This window comes from Haliotis cracherodii, unplaced genomic scaffold, assembly GCF_022045235.1.
Source record: "Haliotis cracherodii isolate W230 unplaced genomic scaffold, xgHalCrac1.p SCAF_16, whole genome shotgun sequence".
In the NCBI taxonomy this organism is placed as follows: Eukaryota; Metazoa; Mollusca; class Gastropoda; order Lepetellida; family Haliotidae; genus Haliotis; species Haliotis cracherodii.
The window spans coordinates 22,902,976-22,928,601 of NW_027266271.1; the positions used below are offsets into that span (position 1 = coordinate 22,902,976).

Below are 25,626 nucleotides of genomic sequence, written 5' to 3' on the forward strand. Positions count from 1 at the left end.
AGTTCAAAAGTTCTGACATTGCTTTGCGGATGTGGCCCCGGCGACATTCCACTAAGTCACTGCAGGACTATGCCTACTGAAGGCTTGTCTGTGTTAACGTAGGGGACTTACAATAATCATGGCGCTAAGATCACTAAGTGGAGCAGAACACTGGATCCCTCATAAAACTGTTGTAGGGTTCATACAGGCAATAATCTAAGTACTATGAAATACTGCTTTACCATGCTGACAAACTTTCAAAAAGAAGTCTTTCTAAATATTTGTACCTTCTTCAAACACCTACCACACACAGACATCAAAAGATAGAAAATTTCTAAGAACAAATATTCAGAGTGATTAAAAAGCATAGAAAATATTCAGCTCTTTGCCAGAGTTGTAAAATGAATTGCTCTGTTATAATACATTGTTGCCAAATAATTATAAATAATTTTTTACCAATTGAGATGTTTTATAATTATTTGGAGTGCTAGAAAAATTCTGTGAAAGCTTCACGATCATGTAAGGCTATTTGACAAACGGCCTGTGTCTTCACCCTTCAACCTTCTCCTCGAAAAAAACAACTTAAGTGGGTTTCCAGAATGAGAATTCCTGCCAGGTCAAACAGACATATGGGGGTGTTGCTGTGATGACGTCAACATGCCCCAGTCATCTGGCAACAATGATTACGCTTAGCCCTAAGGTAATACTCACTCACTATCTTAAGTTGATAGATGTGTGCAAACAAACATACGTAAATATATGTAAAATTGAAGATTTCTCCTCAAAGAATGTAAAACAAATTTAATCAATTCAAAAATGTTTCTTTGAAAAGTAGTTCCCAACTCAATAATACTGTTGATATCAAATAGTCAAATATGAAGTTACATTGAATCTGAGTATAAATATCCATGCAATGGAGATACTTTGTTTCTTGCTGAGAAAGTCTATGCATGCTTGAGACTAGGTTATTGAAAAAAGAAATCTGATATCCCTTCTGAATGATTAGAGACCCATCTAAAGATTTACAAATTAAAACCCTGGAATCATTTAATACCAATTCTTCAAAAAATACAAATGAGCAGGCAGGGTGACACCATATTTCTTTCAAAGAATGTGAAATAAAAATCATTTAAATCTATAATCACCATAATTTTTACAATAAAAACAAGAACATCGTCTTGGGGGCATTCTATTAATACCAGGCCGACAACGCAGTGGATTAGTGTCCGACACAACGCCAATCCATACCCTTTGTAATGCTTGAGACACAAGTCCATTATTTGAAATAAACAATTTACAAAAAAACGATTTGTTTACTGCATTAGATAAAATATAAAAATGAAAACAAATACAGAAATTAGGATTCAGAATATCTTCACACAGCTGATGACAGGCAATGATGTAACATGTGTTGATTGTAAGTACAAATGATGTCTGAAGGAGATAATAGCCTCATCAGAACAATGTGAATTCCCTGTTTGTCATCGCCATTGTATTGACAAATCTGAAAAACAGAACAAAAAAGCATGCAATTATGTGTTTTGAAATTATCAAATATTTTATTATTTAATTTGGGGTAAGATTTAGGATGAGGGTAGGTGTGGTGTGAAGAGAGGTGTCAGGTATAGTTTGGAGAAAGGAGACAAGTAGGGTAATGTGGATGGAATCAGGGCCAGGATCGTAGGTTGAGTGAGTGAGTGAGTTGGGTTTAACGCCGCTTTTAACAGTATTCCAGTTATATCACGGCGTGTCAGCTTAATGTGGGAGGAAAGACCGAAGTGATGCAGGTCTCAGACATTTACCACTTCGGTGAAACCCACGAGCATGGGTATGGTGCTGACAAACCTAGAAACATAATAACCGGGTTGAACCGGGTTGAACCGGGATTCGAACCCACAATCATAGGTTTCTGGCGTTCACAGCAAATTGTGGCGCCTTAGACGACTGGGCCACCCGTGCCCCCTCATAGGTTGAATAACAGGTTTGAATGGGAAAAGTTTAGAGATTGGGCAGAGCTTGAGATAAGCTGTGTATTTATGTAAAATAAGCATAAAATAACCTGAAATACGCAGAAAAATCAAATCCTAGCGTATCAAATACACAACAAAAACTATAAATACGCTTTTAAATGTAACTTAAACATATATTACAACCATTAGATAAAACAGTTACATTTTGAAAAGCTCGGATACCGATAGAGTCCAATTGAAAAGTACATCGTGCCTAGTCAATATATCTTGAACAGTCGCTGATTTAAAAAACAGTGCCTTTCGTTTTGCAAACAAAAAAAGCTTCCCGGAGAGGGAGCCGCAAAGAGGATGCAGATGGGTATAGAACTATTCCTTCGGTTCTAAATAATTTACAGGAATTGTTACGAAACAGGTTAAAATACTCAAATGTCAAAGAACAGGTGGGTAAAGAAAATTTAAACCCTCTAAAATTGTGGATACCCAATCAAAATCAAACCCCTGTGTAAAATACCCAAATTAACCAAAAGCTTATCATGAACTCCGGTAGGGTATAAACATTCTCGAAACTCAGGCACATTTTGGGATCCATCTACCTAAAATGACACCAATGTGCAAGAAATATGAGTGAGTGAGTGAGTGAGTGAGTTGGGTTTAACGCCGCTTTTAACATTATTCCAGTTATATCTCGGCGTGTCAGCTTAATGTGGGAGGAAAGCCCAAAGTGATGCAGGTCTAAGCAAGAAATATGAAGTTTACGGGGTAAATACAAAGGGAGGTAACTCTTGTCATTGCCATTCAAGGGAACACTCCAAGCAGCATGGTTCATTGTATTGTATTGTATTGTATTGTATTGTATTGTATTGTATTGTATTGTATTGTATTGTATTGTATTGTATTTAATAAGAGCCCAGGGCGCTATCAAAATTCAAAATAGGGGGCTTATACAAGCATATTATTTTGCTGGAAAAAAAGTTGAAAGATAAATTTTGTGATTTATGCTGACAGCCTGAAATGTTTATATGACAGATATATTTTTCCAGAATTTAATTACCCATAATTAAGGGTGCATATAACACTTGAGTGCGTATCATACGCGAATAAATAAGTCTTGTGTACATTCATCAATAGGAAGTGGTGCTAATTTGGATTGTTCACAAGCCAATATATTAGCAAATATCGCTGTGGGTGCTTATTAGAGCGGAGTGCTTATTACGTCGAATACAGTACTTCAATATGTTTTAGTAATTTTATTATTATTTGGACCAACTTGTATGAAAATATCTGTAACCTATGTCATAATAAATAGGCCTCAAGTGTAAATCTTGCCTGCTTGTCGACCAAATAGCGGGTACAAAAGTTACAGTAACTAAATTTGTCGATCTAAAGAAGAGTGAGTGAGTGAGTTGGGTTTAATGCCGCTTTTAACAGTATTCCAGTTATATCGCCGCGTGTCAGCTTAATGTTGGAGGAAAGCCCGAAGTGATGCAGGTCTCAGACGTTTACCACTGTGGTGAAACCCACGAGCACGGGTATGGTGCTGACAAACCTAGAAACATATTTGGGGTGAACCGGGATTCGAACCCACAATCATAGGTTTCTGGCGTGCCCAAGGGACACAACTCTGCACAGCGAACCGCAGCGCCTTAGACGACTGGGCCACCCTGGCCTTAGGTGAGTATTTTTTTCCCATCAAGACTGTTAACTAATTATAATAAACACACTCTTCCTTTCACTCCATTTCCCTAAACAACAGTACCAAAGAAATCACTTTCAGAAAAATATGATTTCAAATTTTTTTTTCTTTGGTTAGGGACAAAATTTGCAAATACATAAAACGAAAGGCATTTGTGGGGTAGAATGAGTGTGAGATCTATGAGCTTGAGGAGGTCAATCTATTATTATAATATATTAATGTTTGTGGTATTTTGGCCTCATGGGGATGCTTGTGAAACTGAATGTTATCAATTTGGGGAGGCAACATTTTCTGTTTCTGTTGAGATTCAGTAGCGCTCATTCATAGCATTGTGTTTGGAAAGTGATAAGTTGTCAGGAATGTAGTACTATTTTATGTAAGCAGTTTTGAGGAAGTTACTATATTAAGATGTTAGTGTGATATGTAAACTTCCGGAATACCGTGGACTGATGTTTAATATTCTGTAATTTTCTAGTGCCGCTAGACTGGTGAGGGCACTGTGTAGACATTTTGGCCAGTAGTTAGACTGTAAAAAGGGGACAAGAGCACGCCTCTCGAATCCCTGACACATTTCGCCTCTCACACATTTCATTACATCAAAACCAGCTTTGATGTGAAGATTACCTTCAGCACGGATTCCCTGTCTAGGCCATTCTTGGAAGCTTTACCACTGTCGCCACTGGGTGAAAATACTATTATCACTGACTTTTGCTATCCCCACTGTACTTTTGTATTTCATACTGACCACTACCATCATAACATATACTGCCATTGAATATTGTACAACCACACTATTGTGTGCTGCCATTGTAATTGCTGTGTAGTAATTTGTATTGAATGTTAACCTAGTTAATTCTGTAATACATTTGTTGATTGTATACTACTTAAATTGTTTGTTGGTTTCACACTAAATTCTTTTACATACAGATTTTTGGGGGAACATATTGTTTCAATTTGGGAATCGACACATACCAATTATTAATAATCATAATAGACATGTAAGTAACATAAAAACATTTTCATAAGTTTAAGTAGTTTCATGTACCTTGTCATTTCACTGTTGACATGTGCATGACGAGGAGTGTAGGTCCAGGGCTCCCGGGCTGTGAGAGGTCGGGGGAGAACATACCAGCCTGTCTGGATGGACGTGCTCACTGGGAAGCGGTAGATATCATGAGGACCTGAAACATACACCAGTCATTCATAATCAATGCATGTCAATTTCAACATTTCTAATTAAGGAACTGGCCAATGAGGCTTACTGCTTTTAGTAACAGACTCAACATATGAAATGGAATTTTACCTTGTAGCGATATAATTTCATTTTATAATACATACTGGTTTTTATTTTCTAAAATTGTACTTGTAGATTTCCATTGTATTATGAGTTTTAGTGGGGTGTTTAAAATCTGACATGACCCCAAAAATATTTTCCCAATATTTTAATCTTTTACATAGTAATGATTCAATGAAAGAGCAAATAACGTTGTTTTCCTATTTGGTTATTTCCATTAGTACCTGGTTTAAGGGGTTAAAACGGCACATGCATTTTTTACTGAAAGAAAAAAATAGATTCTAGCATAAAATAGTTCATTTATTTTTTAAAAAAGGAGTCAAATAATTTGTATAAAAGTTTCATACCTTTGGGGTTTCGGATGTGCTTAGTCCTCATCCTTGTGAATTCAACATACGACCCCTGTGGCCCCGGAGCATAGCTGGATACTTGGTTGATGGGAACGATGGAACGAAGTCCTGGGTTTTTCTCAGTGAGAGGTGGCAGCGCCTTGAATCCCAGCTGTGTTTTTGACCTCCGTGGATCAAGTTGTGATTGCACGGAACTCTCTCTTATAGTGTTTTGATAACCAAGTTGTGTCAATCCAAAAAACGCCATGATCTGCGAGTTGCAATATACCTACTCCTACAGCAGACGATAATACTCGGTCGGGTCTATGGGCTTTATTATTTCGACGTTCATTCAACTGACGCAGTTGCCAAGGCGGCCGCCATATGTTTACATTGGTAATCAAGAAATCGTGCTTTCCCCACAACATATTCAATACTTCTTCGTACACGTGCAACACAGGAAAAGGTTTTATGTAGCAAGACTAGTTATCATGGCAAATAAGACATTAGTCCGTACTATAATAATACTTCACAATTAAGTATCAATGTGCTTTGGTTTACCATAGCCACTGGTTAATTATTTGAAATCGTAGATAACACCCGCGCAGGAACGGTTTTCGTCCAACCATTCTCTAACTTAGCAAATTGTTATATATTTTATGGGAATTTCTTTATGGTAATAACTGTATCTAACAAAAAAGGGATGGAAAACATATTAAAATGAAATGAATCCAAGAGATGTCATTTTGATACATTTTGCAAAGATAAATAATGCGTGATGTTAATACAAAAATAGTCGGGATTACCCTTACAGGTATGTTATATTACTGTCAGTGATATCAGATCGTAGATCAGCCTTAGAATGGTTTATGTTGTTAAGTTTCCAGCTCTGTTATCTGATTACTATTGTTGTTTTTTCACATGTGTATGTATATATGCTGTCTGCATCCTAGCATTCATTCGCCTCACGAAGGAGAAAGCATATACTCCGAAATGTTGTGATCCTGATAACAGAGATGTTGATATCCATAAATTTTCTCTCGTAGATCGCAGAGAGTTTCATACTAACGGGTTTAGTTTTATTTACTCTGATTATATTTATTACATTTGTAATCTAGTCTTCTAGTCTTTTTCTCAACAGCTAAACTCATAAAAAGAATACATATTGATGAAATTCGTCACTGACATCCTGGGGTTTCCATGTCCGAGATCTAATATTGGCTCTGGTTCGGAAAGATGTCTGTGTTGATAAGACCTAATGACAATCAGGTGATTTTGCGTATGTCACAATAATTATTATTGATACCTTCAGTATATCCAAGCGGATTAAATGGTTCAGTCATTCAACCGTGATGTTTTAACTGATTGGAATCGGACATTTCAGGACTTGTTGTGGAGTGCCCACTGCCCAGCTATTTATTAAAAAAAAAAGAATTTATCTCTTATTTATGCTTATAAAACATCAACATAATATGTTATTGCTACGGAAGCCCATCAGGGTCACACATTCTTTTCTTTTTTTTAAATTGTCTTGAAAATTCATTTTTTAATCAGGCAACAGTGTCAGCTCAAACTGACACCGCTAGCAACTGAAACAGTTTTTGGATCAAGAACAATTCCTTTTACATACTACACTTCCTCTTGATTATGTTTACGATTATTATGCAAATGTTTATATATTTGTGCTGGACGTTTGGCAATGTGTGTTCTATACTTTTTCCTTTCAGACAGTTGGTGTGTACAAGTTTCGTTGTAATATGATAAAACACTGACATTTCGTTAACCGAAATCAATTCTTGCTTCAACTGTTTTAATGCATGCTTGCATAATAACGTTATCAAGTAAAATACATACCTCCTGTGGGCAACGGTGGGGAAGCCTATTGATTGAAGCGTTCGCTTGACACGCCGAAGGCCCGGGTTTGATTCCCCACATGGGTACAATGAAGCCCATTTCAGGTGGCTCCCGCCGTGACATTGCTGAAATATTCATTAAAAGGGTGTAAAATCATAATCACTCACCCGCGCAGCTATAAACCTAATGTATGTTAACAGTTGTGCCGAGGATAGTACTTGAGGGAATCTCGGCGCTTTTCTCGTTCTGAACGAGAGTTTGTCCTCCATGTTGATTTCGGGAAGAATCTAGAAGCGTGAGATATCCATGTGTCAGTAATCCATCCCGAATCTACAGCTTGCCGTTGCATCCTTGACTGTCGCCAGTCAAAATGAACAGAGGAGGGTCGATAGCGTTTGATGAATATGGACGGCCATTCATTATCTTGAAAGATGAAGAATCCAAGAGCCGGTTATCCGGTATTGAGGCTCACAAGGTGCTTGCTCTGAAAGTTTATTTTGCCTAGACATGTATAGTCATGAACGACAAGAGTGTCAGTGGAATGATTGTAATTGTTACTTGAACACATTTTGCAGTATGTGAACAGCATCCTAACTTTTCGTGATTGGTCCTAACTATTTATTTCATTGTCAGAGAAGTCTCTGAACATATCTCCTGCTTAAGGAGTCATCTAGAAATAAGAATAGATGTATACTGCATAAAGTTCTCAACTAGTATTCCAGACTAAGACAGTTCCACAGAATGCAATGAAATATGGAACTGCTGTACCCTTTTGTGCATTAAGACTTTTGAGTTTTGTGCTTTAGTTACACTTTCAGACCAGGAACAGGTGATACTTCTAGTAGATTCTTTTAGTTTGTGCTTTGCATTGCTTCAAACTACCATTACACCATGTGGGAATTCCGGTTAGAATAGGTCCCCAGCAACCTGTGCGTGTTAGTTGTAAGAGATGACTTAATGGATCGGGTATAATTGCATGACAACCTACCCTATGGTGTGGTTTGTTGGTCATAATATCAATCGCAGACTTGTCTGGTCAACTTGATAATTTACTGGATACCCTAAAGGGGCTGGAATTTTGCTGACTGTGACATTAAACATGGTCTGTGTCGTTTATCAGTTATGGTCTTTTCTTTTTGCAGTCTCACATTTTGGCAGCAAAATCTGTTGCAAACATCCTGAAGACTTCTTTGGGCCCAAAGGGTCTGGACAAAATGATGCAGTCTCCAGATGGGGACCTCACAATCACAAACGATGGAGCCACCATTTTAGACATGATGGATGTTGACCATCAAATTGCAAAGTTGATGGTACAATTATCCAAGTCACAAGATGATGAAATTGGAGATGGAACCACCGGGGTTGTTGGTATGTGTGTTAATGTTATGGATGAATTATTTACTATGAATGAATATATTTGAGACAGATTTCCCACTAACTGAAAAGTAATGTCTTTGCATCAGTGGGAAAGAATTCTGCCTGTAACATCTGCTTCAAGATTTGCCTGAGTTGAGGCAGATGATTTTTGTCCCCTGCCAAGAAGTGGCGAGGGGGATATTGGAAGAGTTTGTCGCCTGTCTTTCCGCTTCTGGAAGGGGACAAGTTTTGTCAAATATTATTTAAGTTAAGGGGAAATGACATTTTACACTGACACTAATCTTAATGGTCATGATCTTAAATGAGTTCGAAAATTGGTGTTGTAAATTCATTTTTACAGAGTTATGGCCCTGGCTCCACATGCTCCATGCTCTTCAACTTTGTGCATATTGCGTGAAGTGGGGACAAGTTTCTTCAGAAACTACTGAAATCTCATTAATGAAAGTTTGCATGCTTATATGAGATAATTGTCATTACTTGTTATTTTTTTTACATTGACCTTATTCCAAGCTTTTCAACATAGTGCATAGTGTCTGCAATGTGGACAAGTTTTCACAGGAACTATTGACGTTACATGAATGAAACTTGGCAAGATTTCTAAGAGACACTTGCTACATGTATTTAGATTTTGAGCATACAGTTACGGCATTTGATCAATGTTATCATGCAAAGTGCATAGTGTCTGCAATGGGTACAAGTTTTCTCAGAAACAACTGAAGATAGATTATTTAAGAGATACTTGTCAAGACTGATCGAGAACTGGTGCCATATATTAATTTTTTCAAAGAAGTGGCCTTTTGCGTGTAGTAATTTCACATTTAACCATCTCTTCCGATGACAAATAAACCCTAGTGCCGATCCGGTTACAAGAAGTTACGGATGGATCACTTACCACAGAAATATTGTGAATATCCGACCAAACAAAAATTTAATATCATTATGTCTACAACTGATTGTAAATTAATCAAAAGTCTAGCTATCTATATCTATCAAGCGATGTCACTTCGTAGTACACTAATGTCAGACCAATAAGATCTGTGTACATCACGTCCATCGTAATACAAATGTAACTGTGGGCCGATGACCTAGTAACACATGAACAAACAAAATTCTAATATGCCCCAAGGTGGGGGATAGTGTTAACAGTCTTCTTGTTAATACTTCTGGCCAGTGGTTATGATTATAACATAGCTCCAGATAAGCTTTTGGTGTTGTGGGTATTTTACCCATGCATTTTAAAATCATTGGGTATCAGTAATTCTATCTGGGTGTTCAAATTTCTGTTACCCACTAGTTTTTACACATTTGGGTATTTAAGTTAAATATTTATAAACACTATTCATCTAGTCCCTGCAAACTGGTATCTTGTGGGTTTGAGAACTTAATAGGACTATAAAATACCACGATACTTCAACAAGAAAATGTGATGGCAAATGATCATGATGTAACTGTCATCATGGTCATCATGGAGTTCGGCAAGGTTGACGGAATGCCTGTTTATAATTTCAAAATAAGTTGCTGATTTGTAATAGAATACGCAGGGTTACTTCACAATATTTTGATGATACGCACAAGTTATTGTATTTCTGCATTTCTGATGCGTATTTTACGCAGATACGCAGCTTATCTGGAGCTCGGTTATAAAGTATTGAGGCAGGGTTAATGGGCAGAAGCTTTACCCATCAGTGTGCATGATAAAGTGTTATGCAGGCTACTTCCAAACCTCCCATATTATCAGCATCATGTAAGAACTTTCCCGTATGTTGTCCAGAGAATTGTGAAAACTCAGATTGCAGTGATTTGTAAATATGGTTTTGCTTTGAATAATACTAGATATCACAAACTGGTTACCTGATAAGCTTTAGAGGGTCATATGTTGCAGATTTTGTGTTTTGCAATACCTTGTTATTTTGTACACTGTTGTATGAGTAGCATGATATCACCTTACGCAGAGATAGCGTACATTTTATGATAATCTTGGAATCGGTTATCAGTATAAACATTACATGGGATAGAAAGAACCTAAACACCAGATTTTGATGATATATGTCAAGATGAACATGACAACAGTCATTGGGATATTTTCTGCATGTTTTTTACGAATTTGTTTACACTGTTCAACATGTTAGTCCGCTTGATCATGTAAATTATGTTGATTCATAGCTGTTATCGATTTGCAGACCTAGTTCTGTTGTTTATTTCTCAATTTATATCAAATAAACCAAACTTTTGCATTTGTATATTTATTTGTTGCAGTGCTAGCAGGGGCTCTGTTGGAGCAGGCTGAGCAACTTCTAGACCGCGGCATCCATCCGATCCGTGTGGCCGATGGTTATGAGATGGCAGCTAATGTGGCAGTAGAGGAACTGAATAGGATAAGCGAGACATTCGGTGTGAATCTCAAAGAATCTGAACCACTTGTCAAACTGGCAATGACAACACTTGGCTCAAAAATGTAATTATTTAGAGATTAAAAACAGACGTAGCTTGAACAGTTTGTTTACTCCCATTGTCAATGAGGGACGGTCTACAACATTAGCCACTTATTCGCTTCTTCCCAAGGCAAGGGAGTTAACTGACTGTACAAGTCCAGTTCCAATGTGTCATACCACTTTTTCCTGTGAATTTTTGTTTCTGTTATCGACCACTGGTATGCTTGACATATTTAATTGTGACAGGATGCTGTGTTATGGCTGAAATATGACTGAAGTAAAATTTCACACTTCCTGCAAATTTTCTGTTGTAAAAACTGGTAATGTACTGCAATAGTTTCCTTATTCTTTCCTAGTGTAAACCGATGCCACCGGCAGATGGCAGAAATTGCAGTGAATGCAATCATGTCTGTTGCCGACTTGGACAGGAAGGATGTGGACTTCGAGCTGATCAAAATTGAGAGCAAAGTTGGAGGAAAGCTGGAGGACACAATGCTGGTCAAAGGAGTCATAGTGGACAAGGATATGAGCCATCCACAGATGCCCAAGGTAGGTTATGTCTTACCATGATGATGTAGGAACAAACCGTAGAAACTAACCCTTTTTAGTCTACAAATCCTTATAATGATAACATATAGTAAACCCCTTAAAAATGGCAAATTGCTACTCTTCCTTGTGATACCTTAATTTTTTTAATTATTTTTTTTTTGCATTCAATGGCCTTATTTAAACTGTACTATTTTGAATGTTTTCGGTCTTTGAATTTTAAGATTACTATTATGGTTGCTTTGCAACTGTGGAAAATATCTTAAGTTATTTAAGAACATATGACATCCAATGTTCAACGTTATTTTTTATTTTATTTTTTAAAACTTTTTTATTGTTCCCAGATATGTAGATTGATACAGTATTCTGTCAGACATATTTCGAATTGCATAGAGTGGCACAATACTCTTAAAAAAATTAACAGAGAGCTATGAATCAAATGCTGAGAATAAAGGTGACCATTTTTTGTTATGATACCTTAATTATTGGGAAGTTTGGCAAGGGCTATAGGACCAGTGCCAATTTCTGTGGTTGATGAATATCCATCTACAGAGCAAAGCCCTAGGTAGGCATTGGTGAAAGGTAAGATGTTTAGAAATCTAATAAATTTCAAATGAGATTTGAAACTTCAAATTATTACATGGGTGGTTGTGTCCAAGGCATGTCAAATTTCTGCCAGTTTTCACCATTAACTGAGTGGGCCAGACAACATGCCAGAGGAAATCATCCCGAACCATTGTCAGACTTACTCAATGAGTCTCACACACTGATAAGGATGAGACATTTACGTTGTATCAATTAACAATTTCTATTCAAGTTCCAAACTCCTTTAACAGTGGTAGAAACTGACATTTTTCGTCCACTAGTTCTTATAATGATAACATATAGCAAAACCCTTAATTTTTTTTCTAAAAGTCCTCAAGGTAACTTAATTATTGGGCAATTTGGCCAGGACTAGTGCCAATTTCTAACACTGCTTTAAGATATTACAAGATTAACATGATTAATGCACTTCCCATGCCACACAGACCACATTAATGAGCCTCTTCAGCAACCTATGCTTGCCGTAAAAGGCAACTGTTCTAGTCGTAAGAGTCGGATAACGGAATCGGGTGGTCAGGCTTGCTGACTTGGTTGTTGCATGTTATCGTATCCCAATTGCGTGGATCTATGATCATGTCAATCACTGGCTTGTGTGGTGGTTCAGACTTGAATTTTTTACGGCGTTACGGCGTTAAACAGAAACAAATTTAACGTTTATGGTGTTGGAGACACACTCTCTCCAATTTCATTAAAATCAGAGGGTGCACGGGTGACCCAAGTCGTCTAAGGTGCCACAATTTGCTGTGCAGAGTTGAATCCCTTGGGCACGCCAGAAACCTTTGAGTGTGGGTTCGAATCCCAGTTCACCCTGATTATGTTTCTAGGTTTGTCAGCACCATACCCATGCTCGTGGGTTTCACCAAAGAGATAAATGTCTTAGACCTGCATCACTTCAGTCTTTCCTCCCACATTAAGCCGACACGCAGCGATATAACTGGAATACTGTTAAAATCATCGTTAAACCCAACTCACTCACCTTTAAAATCAGATATTAGTCATCACTTATGCTAAACAAAGACTTTTGCTATGTTATAAGGACTAGAGGGCTAAAGCGTTTAGTTTCTATCACTGTATAACTAGAGGTGGTCAACGGACACTTCTGGGGCAGGTAGGTGATGAGATATTGTATGAGTGCTTCAGTCAATCTCTAGCCACGAACAATCAGCACTGCAACATAACAAGCCAATGAACATGAAGAAAACCATTAAGATCAGTCAAAATGACGTTTTTATTCTTATTGAAAGTTACTTCATACAACTAGAAAAAAATATAAATATAAAATGTTTGATAGGCATTACTTAGAAGTTGACGGATGACAAGTCTTGCTTGACAACGGTATAAGGATCTATACCGAAACGTCGCCTTTTACAGTATTAAAGAAGTTGTTATCCATAAAAATTGTGTCTATCAGGTAAATATAAGTCCCAAAATATTGACCATCAAGGACAACTTTATTTCTACCAACAGCTATGTAATAAGAACTGATGAGCTGTTGACTAGTGGTATTTAGCTGGTATCCTGAATTGGTTGCATATTATCTTTGTAAGTTTGTACATCTAACTTGGGATTTTTAACTGTTTAGATTATATATATATTGGCATGTCAAATTTCTGCCAGTTTTCACCATTAACTGAGTGGACCAGACAACATGCCAGAGGAAATCATCCCGAACCATTGTCAGACTTACTCAATGAGTCTCACACACTGATAAGGATGAAACATTGCTAATAGTTATGTGTTCATGTACAGTACACATTAAACGATAATGTATGAAATGCTGATGGTTTGTGAACATGTTCTTCCAGATGGTCAAGGATGCCAAGATCGCCATTTTGACCTGTCCCTTTGAGCCCCCAAAGCCCAAGACTAAGCACAAGCTTGATGTCAAGTCCGTAGAGGACTACAAGAAGCTTAGGGAATATGAAATAAAGAAGTTTGAAGATATGGTTCAGTCTGTAAGTATCCGATATCTGTATGGGGGCGGTGTGGTAGCCTAGTGGTTAAATTGTCCATCCAGCTGAAGGCCCGGGTTCGATTTCGATTTCCCACATGAGTACAATGTGTGAAGCCCATTTCTGGTGTCCCTCACCGTGATATTGCTGGAATATTACAAAAAGTGGCATAAAACCACTCGCTCGCTGTATAGGTGGTGGAGTAGCCAAGTTGTAAAAGCATTTGCTCATCACACTGAACATGCTGAAGGCCTGGGTTGTATATCCCCATGTGGGTTAAGTGTGGACACATTTCTTGTCACCAGGGGTGATATTGCTGAAAAACTTGATATGTCAGTAATAACTCTGGGTATTTTGGTGTTACGTTAGGATGTTTCGATATATATTTGTGTTTTCCCAATGATGAAATTTGGAATTACCGATTGATTACGAATGAAACTAACCGAGCGGCAATATTTTCTGAGGGAATGGTAATGTTGACCTCTGCAAATGTGTACGTTAGGCTTGGGTGGTATTGATATGAAGTTACTGCTTGCAGGTGAAGGACAAGGGCGCTAATCTAGTCATCTGCCAGTGGGGCTTTGATGATGAGGCCAACCACCTGTTGCTGCAGAAGCAGTTACCAGCTGTTCGTTGGGTCGGTGGGCCTGAAATCGAGGTGATTATTACTCTCCATTCCCTGATAGAACCAGAGATGGTGCTAATTTCATGCAATTGAAAAATTTGATATTTTAAAGTTGGTGTTACACAATGTATTCTCCAAGACATATTTGTTTGCAGGTTATGAGTTATAAACAGGTTCATATTGAAAACATCTGTAGCCCCTTGAGTGAGTTTCTCTGTGATGAAAATTGGAATTACCGTTTGATAATAAATGAAACCACCCTAGCGGCATTTATTTCTGAGAGAAACTGGAGGCCAGTCTTAGAAATTCACTTCTAGGGGATGAGTGTGAACCTTATTTCAGAGGTCCTCAGTGTTTTTAGCTAGACCTGTGTGAACAATACAAAAATATTTGCTGTCTACATTATCTGTTGCTTTTATTCAGTTCCAATTTAGCATAATTGAAACATTGAGAACTGGTTGAGAATGATCATCCTCAAATGCTACGAGGTCATTGAGGACTACCATCATTGGATATGTGCTTGTCAGCACAGTTTAAGTCTCAGGCTAGTGTAAATGTCAGTGACTGCCATGCACAAGTTACAGCATCGCGACAGGTGTGAAATGAAGACAGGCATTGTATCCCTTTAGTACCTAAGGTTCCTTGCTATTCAAATACAGTTGGAGCAGCAAACGTCCCTGAGATCACACCAGAATAAATAGGAGTATACTAGGGCTGCAACAAATACACTGAGGTGAATATGATTCATATCAAAAATATAGGGTAAAGAATACGAATATTAATTCACGAATACAACAAGTCAGCAGTTGTATTATTTTCAGTGAAACAATAGCAACATAAATTATTTGACATGGTTTGTTTATCATTTATATATTATACATTTATATATTATACATTTATATACTGCACTTATCCAGGTACGAGTATCTGCTCAAATGCGACAATGACCAGTGACCACAATACTGTCAAATTAAAAAGTATGAGAGTTGTAGAATAACGAATTCAATTCATGAATGGATACAGTTCTATTCATCAAATACGCGATTGAATCGAATTGAATTAGAATAATCAATTTTCGAAATGGCCAAGAGGATCCCTTTTACATTGAGTAGGTTGCTTTGAGGGAGTAGACCTGTTTTAAATGTTTTCCATGAGTATGGCAATCATTATGACGAAAGGATTTGTCCATTTAGTCGATGTTAAACATTCAACGTTTCTCTGTGATGAAAATTGGAATTACCGTTTGATACATATGAAACTACCCTAGCGGCATTTATTTCTGAGAGAAACTGAATAAGGCTATGTTGGAGACCTGTTAGAAGTAAGTACTCATTTGTTGGACATGGATCTATGCACAGTGTCCTCAACAACCTGAAAAGAAATTGCCCCGAAATGTATGATTCCAAGAGAATTATATCCATTGGCTGAAAACTTTTCAAATCCATAGTATTATTCCTTTACTTTCAGTGTGATTTCTTTCGTATGTTATCTTTTACAAAAATAAGAAATGAAACAAACCTAGCTGCTTATTTTTCTGAGAGAAAGGAACCTGAAAGATTTTATCTTCACCATTGTTTCTATGGTATTTTCATTTCTTGAATGATTGGACTGACACGGTTTGTGTAATTAGCAGCTTAATAACAAACAAATGAAGTTTTATAAAATCAATCTGGTTTCATTTCATTCGAACCATCCTGGAAATCAAGTTAGGATGTGGAAACATGAAAATAAAGAATGAGGTGTCACTCGTGATGAGATTGTAAGAAACATGCCACAACTTGTTAGTGTCAGCCATGATGTTGGCCAATACTAAATGGTTGAAACTATCCTGTGTCAGTAAATAATTAAGTCCAATTTTAATAGGGTAAGTTCAAGTTATATGCATTATAAACATTCATACATGTCATTCTTTATACTTATTGTTTAAGAAGAATTTCAAGTTTCTCTGTGATGAAAATTGGAATTACCGTTTGATAATCAATGAAACTACCCTAGCGGCATTTATTTTTGAGAGAAACTGAATAAGGCTATGTTGGAGACCTGTTAGAAGTAAGTACTCATTTGTTGGACATGGATCTATGCACAATGTCCTGAACAAACTGAAAAGAAATTGCCCTGAATCATGTGATTCCAAGAGAATTATATCCATTGGCTGAAAACTTTTCAAATCCATTGTATTATTTTCGTTGGCGGGGGATATAGAAATGGGCTTCGGACGTCACGTTTCGTTTCTGGAGCATAACTCATAAACCATTCAATATTTTTTCATCAAACTTTGCAGGTCTGTCATGTACATGCTGAACTGGTGTCTTTTGCTATTTAGAAATTTTAGAATTTTTTCTTTTTTTCGTTACCATGGCAGCAAGATGGACTGAGGTTCCAAACTCATCTTTTTTTTACAATTTCCATGACAAGTTCCACCTCAGTTAAAAAAGGTTAGGGTTTGTTTAGATTTAATTATGTCATAAATTCTGCAACAGGGGCGGGGGATATAGCCACGTTGGTGGCAAACTCTTGTTCCTTTACTTTCTGTGTGATTTCTTCCATATGTTATCTTTTACAAAAATAAGAAATGAAACAAACCTAGCTGCTTATTTTTCTGGGAGAAAGGAACCTGAACGATTTTATTTTCACCATTGTTTCTATTTCCCCTGATATTGAACAAGTTTGACATTTTCAACAATGTAGGATCTGTAAGCAAATTAACAACCAAAGTAGTAACAATTTAAAATCTAGGTTTGTTAATTACATAATGAAAACCAAGTCAGGCATAAGTTAGAATCATGTAAAATGAAGAGGTTTTGATCCTGCGAAAATATCATTAACGATATTATTGATTTTCTGTTGGCAAATGCATTAAGCTCTGTTTGAGAGAAAATGTACATTGAGAAAGCTAGCAGTGCGAAGAAAGGTTCCCATTTGAATGAAGTAGATTCTGTTAAGAAGCATGAAGACACAGCTGGTTTCACATGTTACATTTGGGTAAATAGGTGTTATGCAGTAAATGAGATTCTTTCTCAAATTTAATGTAACTGCCATGTAATTAACAGTTTACGCACGTTCTGATTTTCAATTACTTGTTAAAGATGCAGTTTCTCTGTGATGAAAATTGGAATTACCGTTTGATAATAAATGAAACTACCCTAGCGGCATATATTTCTGAGAGAAAATAGCATTAAAGATTGTTTTTCGATTTAGCAGAATTTTGTGCATTTTCATTTCTTGAATGATTGGGCTGACAAGGTTTGTGTAGTTAGCAGCTTAATAACAAGCAAATAAAGGTTTATAAAATCAATCTGGTTTCATTTCGTTTGAACCATCCTGGAAATCAAGTTTGGATGTGGAAACATGAAAATAAAGAATGAGGTGTCATTCTTGATGAGATTGTAAGAAACATGCCACAACTTGTTAGTGTCCACCATGATGTTGGCAATACTAAATGGTTGAAACTATCCTGTGTCAGTGAATTATTAAGTCCAATTTTAATAGGGTAAGTTCAAGTTATATGCATGATAAACATTCATACATGTCATTCTTTAAACTTATTGTTTAAGAAGTATATCAGGTTTCTCTGTGATGAAAATTGGAATTACCGTTTGATAATGCATGAAACTACCCTAGCGGCATTAATTTCTGAGAGAACTTGAATAAGGCTCTGTTGGAGACCTTTTGGAAATATTACTTCAAAGTATGGAGACAGTGCCTGGAATCTTAATGATTGTATAAATAGAACATCTATCCATTTTTGAAAATAGATCTATGCACACAATCGCCTGAACAGACTAAACAAGAAAATGCCCAGAATCCTGTCATTCAAAGAATAATGCATGGGCTGAAGACTTGCACATATGTCCAGTGCTTAAGCAGTACAGTTTTCAAATCCATCAGTGGTATTCCTTTACTTATTGTATCATTTCCTACATACTTTATCATGTTTTACAGTTGATCGCCATAGCAACTGGAGGAAGAATCGTTCCACGGTTTGAAGAGCTGACCACTGAGAAGCTGGGAAGTGCTGGCATCGTGAAGGAGTTGAACTTTGGAACAACCAAAGAGAGAATGTTGGTCATCGAGGAGTGCAAGAACTCGAGAGCCGTCACCATCTTCATCAGGGGAGGCAATAAGATGGTGAGTGTCAAGTTGTTGGGATTGTGAGAGTTCAGAGATTTATCTAGGAATCCAAATTAAGTACACTTGCCAGCCGAATTAGGAGAAATCGTTCAAAATTTGATCTATTTTTTTTTTCAGTTTCCTTGTTTTAGAGGTATTTTACATTGCATTCAGTGCAATAATGTTAAACTAATCTGAAGTACTATTGTCAGTGAAATTCAAGTTGCCTTACAAAGCCATAACACTTATTAATATAAAAGCATGAAATGGTAAATGTTATGTTGCAGTTTGGATTTTATTTCATTGATATTTGCTGCATACTCTGGGCCAAATATCAGCACCTAATCAGGTTGAGATAAATTCCCAATTCATGTTCTGGTAAATGTTTTGTATTGTAATTAATCCAACACTGTTTATATCAGTCAACATGTCTTTGTCATTTCTAATCTGAGTACGTCTCCTCTTTTGGCATGTCAAATTTCTGCCAGTTTTCACCATTAACTGAGTGGACCAGACAACATGCCAGATGAAATCATCCCGAACCATTGTCAGACTTACTCAATGAGTCTCACACACTGATAAGGATGAAACATTGACTAACCTTGATTTCAAAGTAGTTTGTCAGATGTTGATTGTATGACAAAAAGGTCAGAAAGTACTTGTAATACTTTGTTTTTTATGTTTGTGTAGATTGTGGAGGAAGCTAAGCGAAGTCTTCATGATGCCTTGTGTGTAATCCGAAACATCGTCCGAGACAACCGTGTTGTGTATGGAGGTGGTGCTCCCGAGATCGCCTGCTCACTAGCTGTGTCTAAAGCTGCAGATAAGGTAGGGCTAGCTAGACCTTACCGTTGTCCTGAAATTGTGTATTTGGTGTAGAAATTACGGTTGACACAAATTTTATGGTTTCAGACATAGATGGACTAATGTTTATAGAATCTAATTGTGCAGGTTGATCAGTTTCATCAAAGGAAGGTTGAGTGTTAATTATGATGAAGCTGATTATGATCAAATTTTCTGTTGCAGTGCATTTCTTGCTTGTTTGGAGAATTATTTTTTTTTAATAATTGTTTTGTTTTTTGTAGATTTCCACTCTTGAGCAATATGCAGTGCGTGGTTTCTCTGAAGCTTTGGAAAGCATTCCTTTAGCATTAGCAGAAAACAGTGGTCAGGCCCCAATCCACACGCTAGCCGATGTGAAATCTCGACAAGTCAAGGAGAAGAACCCTAGGCTTGGAATCGACTGTCTCCTAAGAGGAACAAATGGTATGTTGGTAAATAAGTTGCGACAAGTTGAACACCAGATTGGACTAGAAAGGCCTTTATACCAGATGGTATAATTTGCCTTAAGTCCCCGGCTCAAACATGTTTTCCTGGCCAACTTGCGGACCAATTTGAAAGTATAATCTTTATACTAAGTGCAATGGCGGATATAATCAGATAATCTTGACCAGTCTGGTTATCAACTTGCAAAGTAAGCACATTGTTGCACGATCTGGATAAAAGTACACATATTTTAATGCAAGTGTCTTAGAAAGTTAATCATGTTGCATTTATTGTTAGACCAGGATGCATACACTTTGCAGAAACATGTAAAGTGCAATACAGTTTTGGGTTCAGGGTCTGTTAGGAAACATTATGGGACAGTCTGTAGCTCTGTGTAGCGACAAGTCAATATTAAATTCGTTTATAGGAAGCAGCACAGATAAAGTTACCACAGTTTTGGTCCCACTACCAACAAATGAGTCAGATCACGCGTTAATGTAACCACCCAATCCCCAGTGGAGTCGCATATTTCACTACATTTTACCACGCCTAGTTGATGTTTGGGTTCACGTTTAAAGTTATGAACAGGTTGACACTTGAAACATCAGTAGGGCCCTGAGTGAATTTCTCTGTGATGAAAATTGGAATTACCGTTTGATAATGCATGAAACAACCCTAGCGGCATTTATTTCTGAGAGAAACGTGGAGGCCCACCTTAAATATTTCTTTCTATGACTGGTCCCGAGGACTAGTGTCAACCTTATTTCACTGATCCTAAGTATTTGTTGCTAGACCTGCTTGAACAATACAGTGTTTACGGTGTTTACATTTTCTGTTGGTTTTATTCAGTTCCAATTTCACACAATTGAAGAATTGAGAGCTGGTTCCAAATTATAGTGCTTAATGCTACACGTCTATGAGCACTACTATCAATGGATTTTTACTTGTCAGCTCAATTAAATAACCATGGGCTAGCGTGAATTTCGAAGGCTGGCATGCACAAGTTACGACATCTCGACAGGTGTGAAATGACCTTCAGCATTGTATCCCTTTAGTACATAATGTTTATTGCTTATCAGATACAGTTGGAACTGCATACTTCCGGGAGATCACACCTGAATGTTTGTTGTTTAATGCCGCACTCTGCAATATTCCAGCTATATGACTGCGGTCTGTAAATAATCGAGTCTGGGCCAGACAATCCAGATCATGAGCATAGATCCACGCAATTGGGATATGATGACATGCATCAACCAAGTCAGCAGGCTGTCCACCCGATCCCGTTGGTCGCCTCTTACGGCAAGCATGGGTTTCTGTCACACATTCATTATGAATAATAACTATAGGTATACTACTCCTTTTGATAGGGAGATTTTTTTTATCTTTCCAAGAGACACAGAACAACATCTGATTTAGGGATTTCCCTATCGAAAGTTTAAGTTGTGTATATTAGCAAACGGTGAACTTAAGATTTTCATATATTCAAATGACCAAAAGATAATGTTTACATAGTTTGCCTTGGGGAGAGTGGGGCTCTTTGCAAATGTTTTCCATGTGTATGGCAATAATTATGACATTGCAATAAAAATTTGCAGGAAAGATAAGGTTTACAATGTCCAATTGGTATTTGCATTAATTCCTTTTGGTTAGAACATTAATGATATGTAAAGTTATATTCATCCATGGGACATGTGGAAAAATCATAACGACCAGTACCATAAATGTTTGGGAAATCAAAGGTTTTGTCCATAAAGTTGATGTTGGAACAAAAACGTTTCTCCATGATGAAAATTGGAATTACCGTTTGATACATATGAAACTATCCTTGCGGCATTTATTTCTGAGAGAAACAAAAGTGGAAGTATTGAATTTATCGGTTCACGTAATTCACAAACTTTGAACATGTTGAAGCTATTGAAGTGTATTACCTCATTCCTCTATACATGTGTCCTGATTACAGTTGATTTGTCATCTCGACAAGATACCCATGCTGATGGGTGACGCCAAAGGGATAAACATCCAAGACCTGCATCTAAAAAAATGCACAAAATGTTCATAATACTAGTCTCTGATCATTACTGAATCAATCAGTTTGTTTTTGGTCAATGAGTTCAGTTTTACTTTTATTTAATTCACAGAATGTTAGGTTGTTCTAATGATAGTAATAATCATGTTAAATTAGCATTGTTGCAAAATATCCATTAAAAATCATTGTTTGACAGTCCAATGTCTCCATGATGAAAATTGAAATTACCATTTGATACCAATGAAACTGTCCTAGCTGCATTTATTTCTGAGAGAAATTTATTCAAATGGAAGAATTAACACTTATCAGATGGTACACAAAGTACATGATCCAGACTACCAGTTGTCCCACCTTCATTTTTTGTGGAAGATTCGGTGGCTGAGTGGGTCAGATTGCTGACTGTGTCAGATGGGACTCAACCAATAGAAAAAGTACTAGAATTTTGTACTTGCAGTCCGAAACTTATATAACTGACTAATGATTTAATGAATAATTAATGAGGGAAACAAATGTGAAAGATTGTCTTTCAATTTAACATTGCCTTGTGTATGGAGGATTGGACTGACAATGTTTTAGTAATGAGTAGCTTAATGACAGCAAAGTTGTAAAAGATCAAAATTTGGTTTTCATTTGAAGCTTGGGTTTTTGATACATTAAGCTATAGGATGCGGGTTGAACATTCATTCTTGATAATATTGTAAGAAACATGATGATGATGCAACAACTTATGTCATTAGCCATGATGGCTTATACAAAATGGTTAAAACGATCCTTTGTCAGTGAATAATCAATGTCATTCAATTTCAATATGCAAAGTTCACCTCGTATACATAATTAACATTCTTACATGGCCATTAGGCCATTCTCCTAAATTCCTTATTAAAAAGAATGTGAAGTTTCTCTGTGATGAAAATTGGAATTACCGTTTGATAATGCATGAAACTACCCTAGCGGCATTTATTTCTGAGAGAAATGGAATATAAAAGATTTTATTTCCACCATTGTTTCCATTTACCGTGACAGTGAACAAGTTGCCATTTCAACAATGTATGAGCTGTGAACAGCTTTATAACAACCAAAGTAGTAACCATTTAATATCTAGTTATATTAATTATATAATGACACCCGTGAAGATCTGGGGTAGAATAGGTCTTCAGCAACCCATGCTTGCCGTAAAAGGTGACAATGCTTGTCTTAAGAGGCGACTAACAGGGTCGGTTGGTAAGGCTCGCTGACTTAGTTGATGCATGTCATCGTATCCCAATTGAGTAGATCGATGCTCATGATATCAATCAATGGTTTTTTCGGTCCAGATATGATTATTTACAGACTGCCATCATATGGGTGGAATAGTGCTGAGTGCGGGGTTAAACAACAAACAAAACAAAATTATACAATGAAAACCATGTCCGACATAAGTCAAGGCAACTGGTATTGATTCAAGCTGAAATATATATTGGAAAACTTAAGGATTCATCATGATCCTTGATTATGAACAACTTGCTTCTGGCTACAATGAGCTCTGTTCATCCTCAGAGAAAATGTTCATTGAGAATACTATCCGTGCAGTGTGAGGAAAGAGTCTCGTTCGAATTAAGTAGACTCTAAGCATAGTGTAGACTCAGCAGATTTCAAATGATGTATTCTGACAGCTTTTCTGTACACTTGTCAAAACTAATAAGTTTCTCCATGATGAAAATTGGAATTACCGTTTGATATTTATGAAACAATCCTAGCGGCAAAACTTTCTGAGAGAAACTTGGCTATTGAATTTTGGGTTGTATTTTTTTGAAAGAATTCACTTAAGCAGAAGAACGAACACATTATCAGTGATCATGTCCAACTACATTTCCCACAAATAAAACCTTCCCTTGATTCAATGTTGGGAGTAAAGTAACAGTGTGGCCAGCCACCGTGACTGTGTTTACACTCAGCAATATTCTGGCAGCTACATGACGGCAGTCTGTAAATAATAGTCTGGACCAGACAATCCAGTGATTGACGTAATGAGCATCGATCCATGCAATTGGGATATGATGACATGCATCAACCAAGTCAGCAAGCCTGACCATCCAATCCTGTTAGTCGCCTCTTACAACAAGCATTGTCACTTTTTACGACAATCATGGGTTGGTGAAGACCTATTCTAACGCGGATCTTCACGGGTCCTGTGACTGTACCGAACTTGGGGGATTGTGCGAGTTGACGAGTAGCTTTAAGTTTCCCTGCATTATAAAACACGTCGAGTTATAACTTATTCGCTGCGGTTTCTTACAGCCCTAAGGTTACTTTACCTTTAATTGTTTCTCTGTGATGAAAATGGAATTACCGTTTGATATTGCATGAAACTACCCTAGCGGCATTTATTTCTGAGAGAAACTAAGTCTGACGCATCAAAATGATGTCATCCTTTTCGTGGTAATAAACTGGTAGCAAATGTATGAAATGTGTATGATTGAAAGAGAAACGTTTTGCTTACATACTTGTGCTGCAAGGTTTAAATTATCATCTTTGTTGTCTGGTAAATACATCCTTCCCTGATCATGCTGACCGATAAATCAACTTTTGAAGAGATAAGTATGCATATTGAGAATATTCAGTTGACTGGGCAAGAACTTTTGTGAAAGTCTGGTAGCCTGAGTAATGGAACCGGTACAAAAAACACTAAGTTTGTAATCTTGCTGTCCCCATTTCTATGATCTTAAATGTTTACTAAGAAACATGGACACATTTAAGAAGTCTGTTATTCAGACGGTGGTTTTCATGATCATGTCAATCTCTTTTTGTATTTTCAGATATGAAGGAACAGAATGTGATTGAGACCCTAACTGCCAAGAAGCAGCAGCTGCTATTAGCCACACAACTGGTTAGGATGATCCTCAAGATCGACGACATCAGAGCACCAAATGAAATGTGATCATATCAGGACTGTGTAGGACTCCAATCTATTTATTTCACTTGACATCGCTTACCACTACTCGTGGAGACAGTCTCAGGCATTTATAGCCAAGTCTCTAAATTCCTGCCTGCCGAATTTGGAAATGCAACACCCTGAATGTTGAAATGCCAACACCAGCCAGTTGGTCATTAATATTGAGAATAATGTTATGCCTAGGGACCTGTCAAGTGACAGCTGCATCATCAGTGCTATTCCTTCTGTTTCATATTGTTTTGCAAACATTGTGTGATTTCTTTTTTGTACATACATGTCTTTTTGTACAACATTCACAGCAAATATACAGATTAAAAGAAAAACAGGAACTAGTGTGTTGGTGATCTTTACGACTTGTAACAAAAATATTAATTTACATGTTCATTTATACACAACTCTTGGTACCCTTTGTCTGCTTGATACCTGGGGGTCTTGTTAGCAGTGTTCTGGGTGACAAGAGACCATTGTGTGTTGGGGACAATTTATGGGGTTATCGCCACGGCTTTGCCATGATACATATTTATTCATACACTGTTTGGGGTAGCCTGTGTAATCCTCTGCGATTTGCTCTGCAGCGTGACATCTCTTAGGCTTGCCAGAAATCTATGATCGGGGTCAGAATTCAAGATACACCTGGC

At 37.2% G+C, this 25,626-nt stretch overlaps 2 protein-coding genes across 2 annotated transcripts; one reads left to right on the forward strand and one right to left on the reverse strand.

Moving 5' to 3' along the window:
- Positions 1-474: 474 nt before the first annotated feature.
- Positions 475-5,634, reverse strand: LOC139463943 (sperm microtubule inner protein 11-like). The gene is made up of 3 exons (XM_071245407.1): positions 5,284-5,634; positions 4,688-4,823; positions 475-1,483 (listed from the first exon to the last, which is right to left on the reverse strand). The coding sequence occupies exons 1-3, from the start codon at positions 5,531-5,533 to the stop codon at positions 1,435-1,437; spliced, it is 435 nt and encodes a 144-aa protein (XP_071101508.1). The 5' UTR covers positions 5,534-5,634; the 3' UTR covers positions 475-1,434.
- A 1,731-nt stretch (positions 5,635-7,365) lies between these two features.
- Positions 7,366-25,317, forward strand: LOC139463944 (T-complex protein 1 subunit epsilon-like). The gene is made up of 10 exons (XM_071245408.1): positions 7,366-7,594; positions 8,262-8,487; positions 10,753-10,951; positions 11,285-11,477; positions 13,883-14,032; positions 14,568-14,687; positions 18,597-18,782; positions 19,455-19,592; positions 19,850-20,030; positions 24,852-25,317. The coding sequence occupies exons 1-10, from the start codon at positions 7,490-7,492 to the stop codon at positions 24,971-24,973; spliced, it is 1,620 nt and encodes a 539-aa protein (XP_071101509.1). The 5' UTR covers positions 7,366-7,489; the 3' UTR covers positions 24,974-25,317.
- Positions 25,318-25,626: the final 309 nt, after the last annotated feature.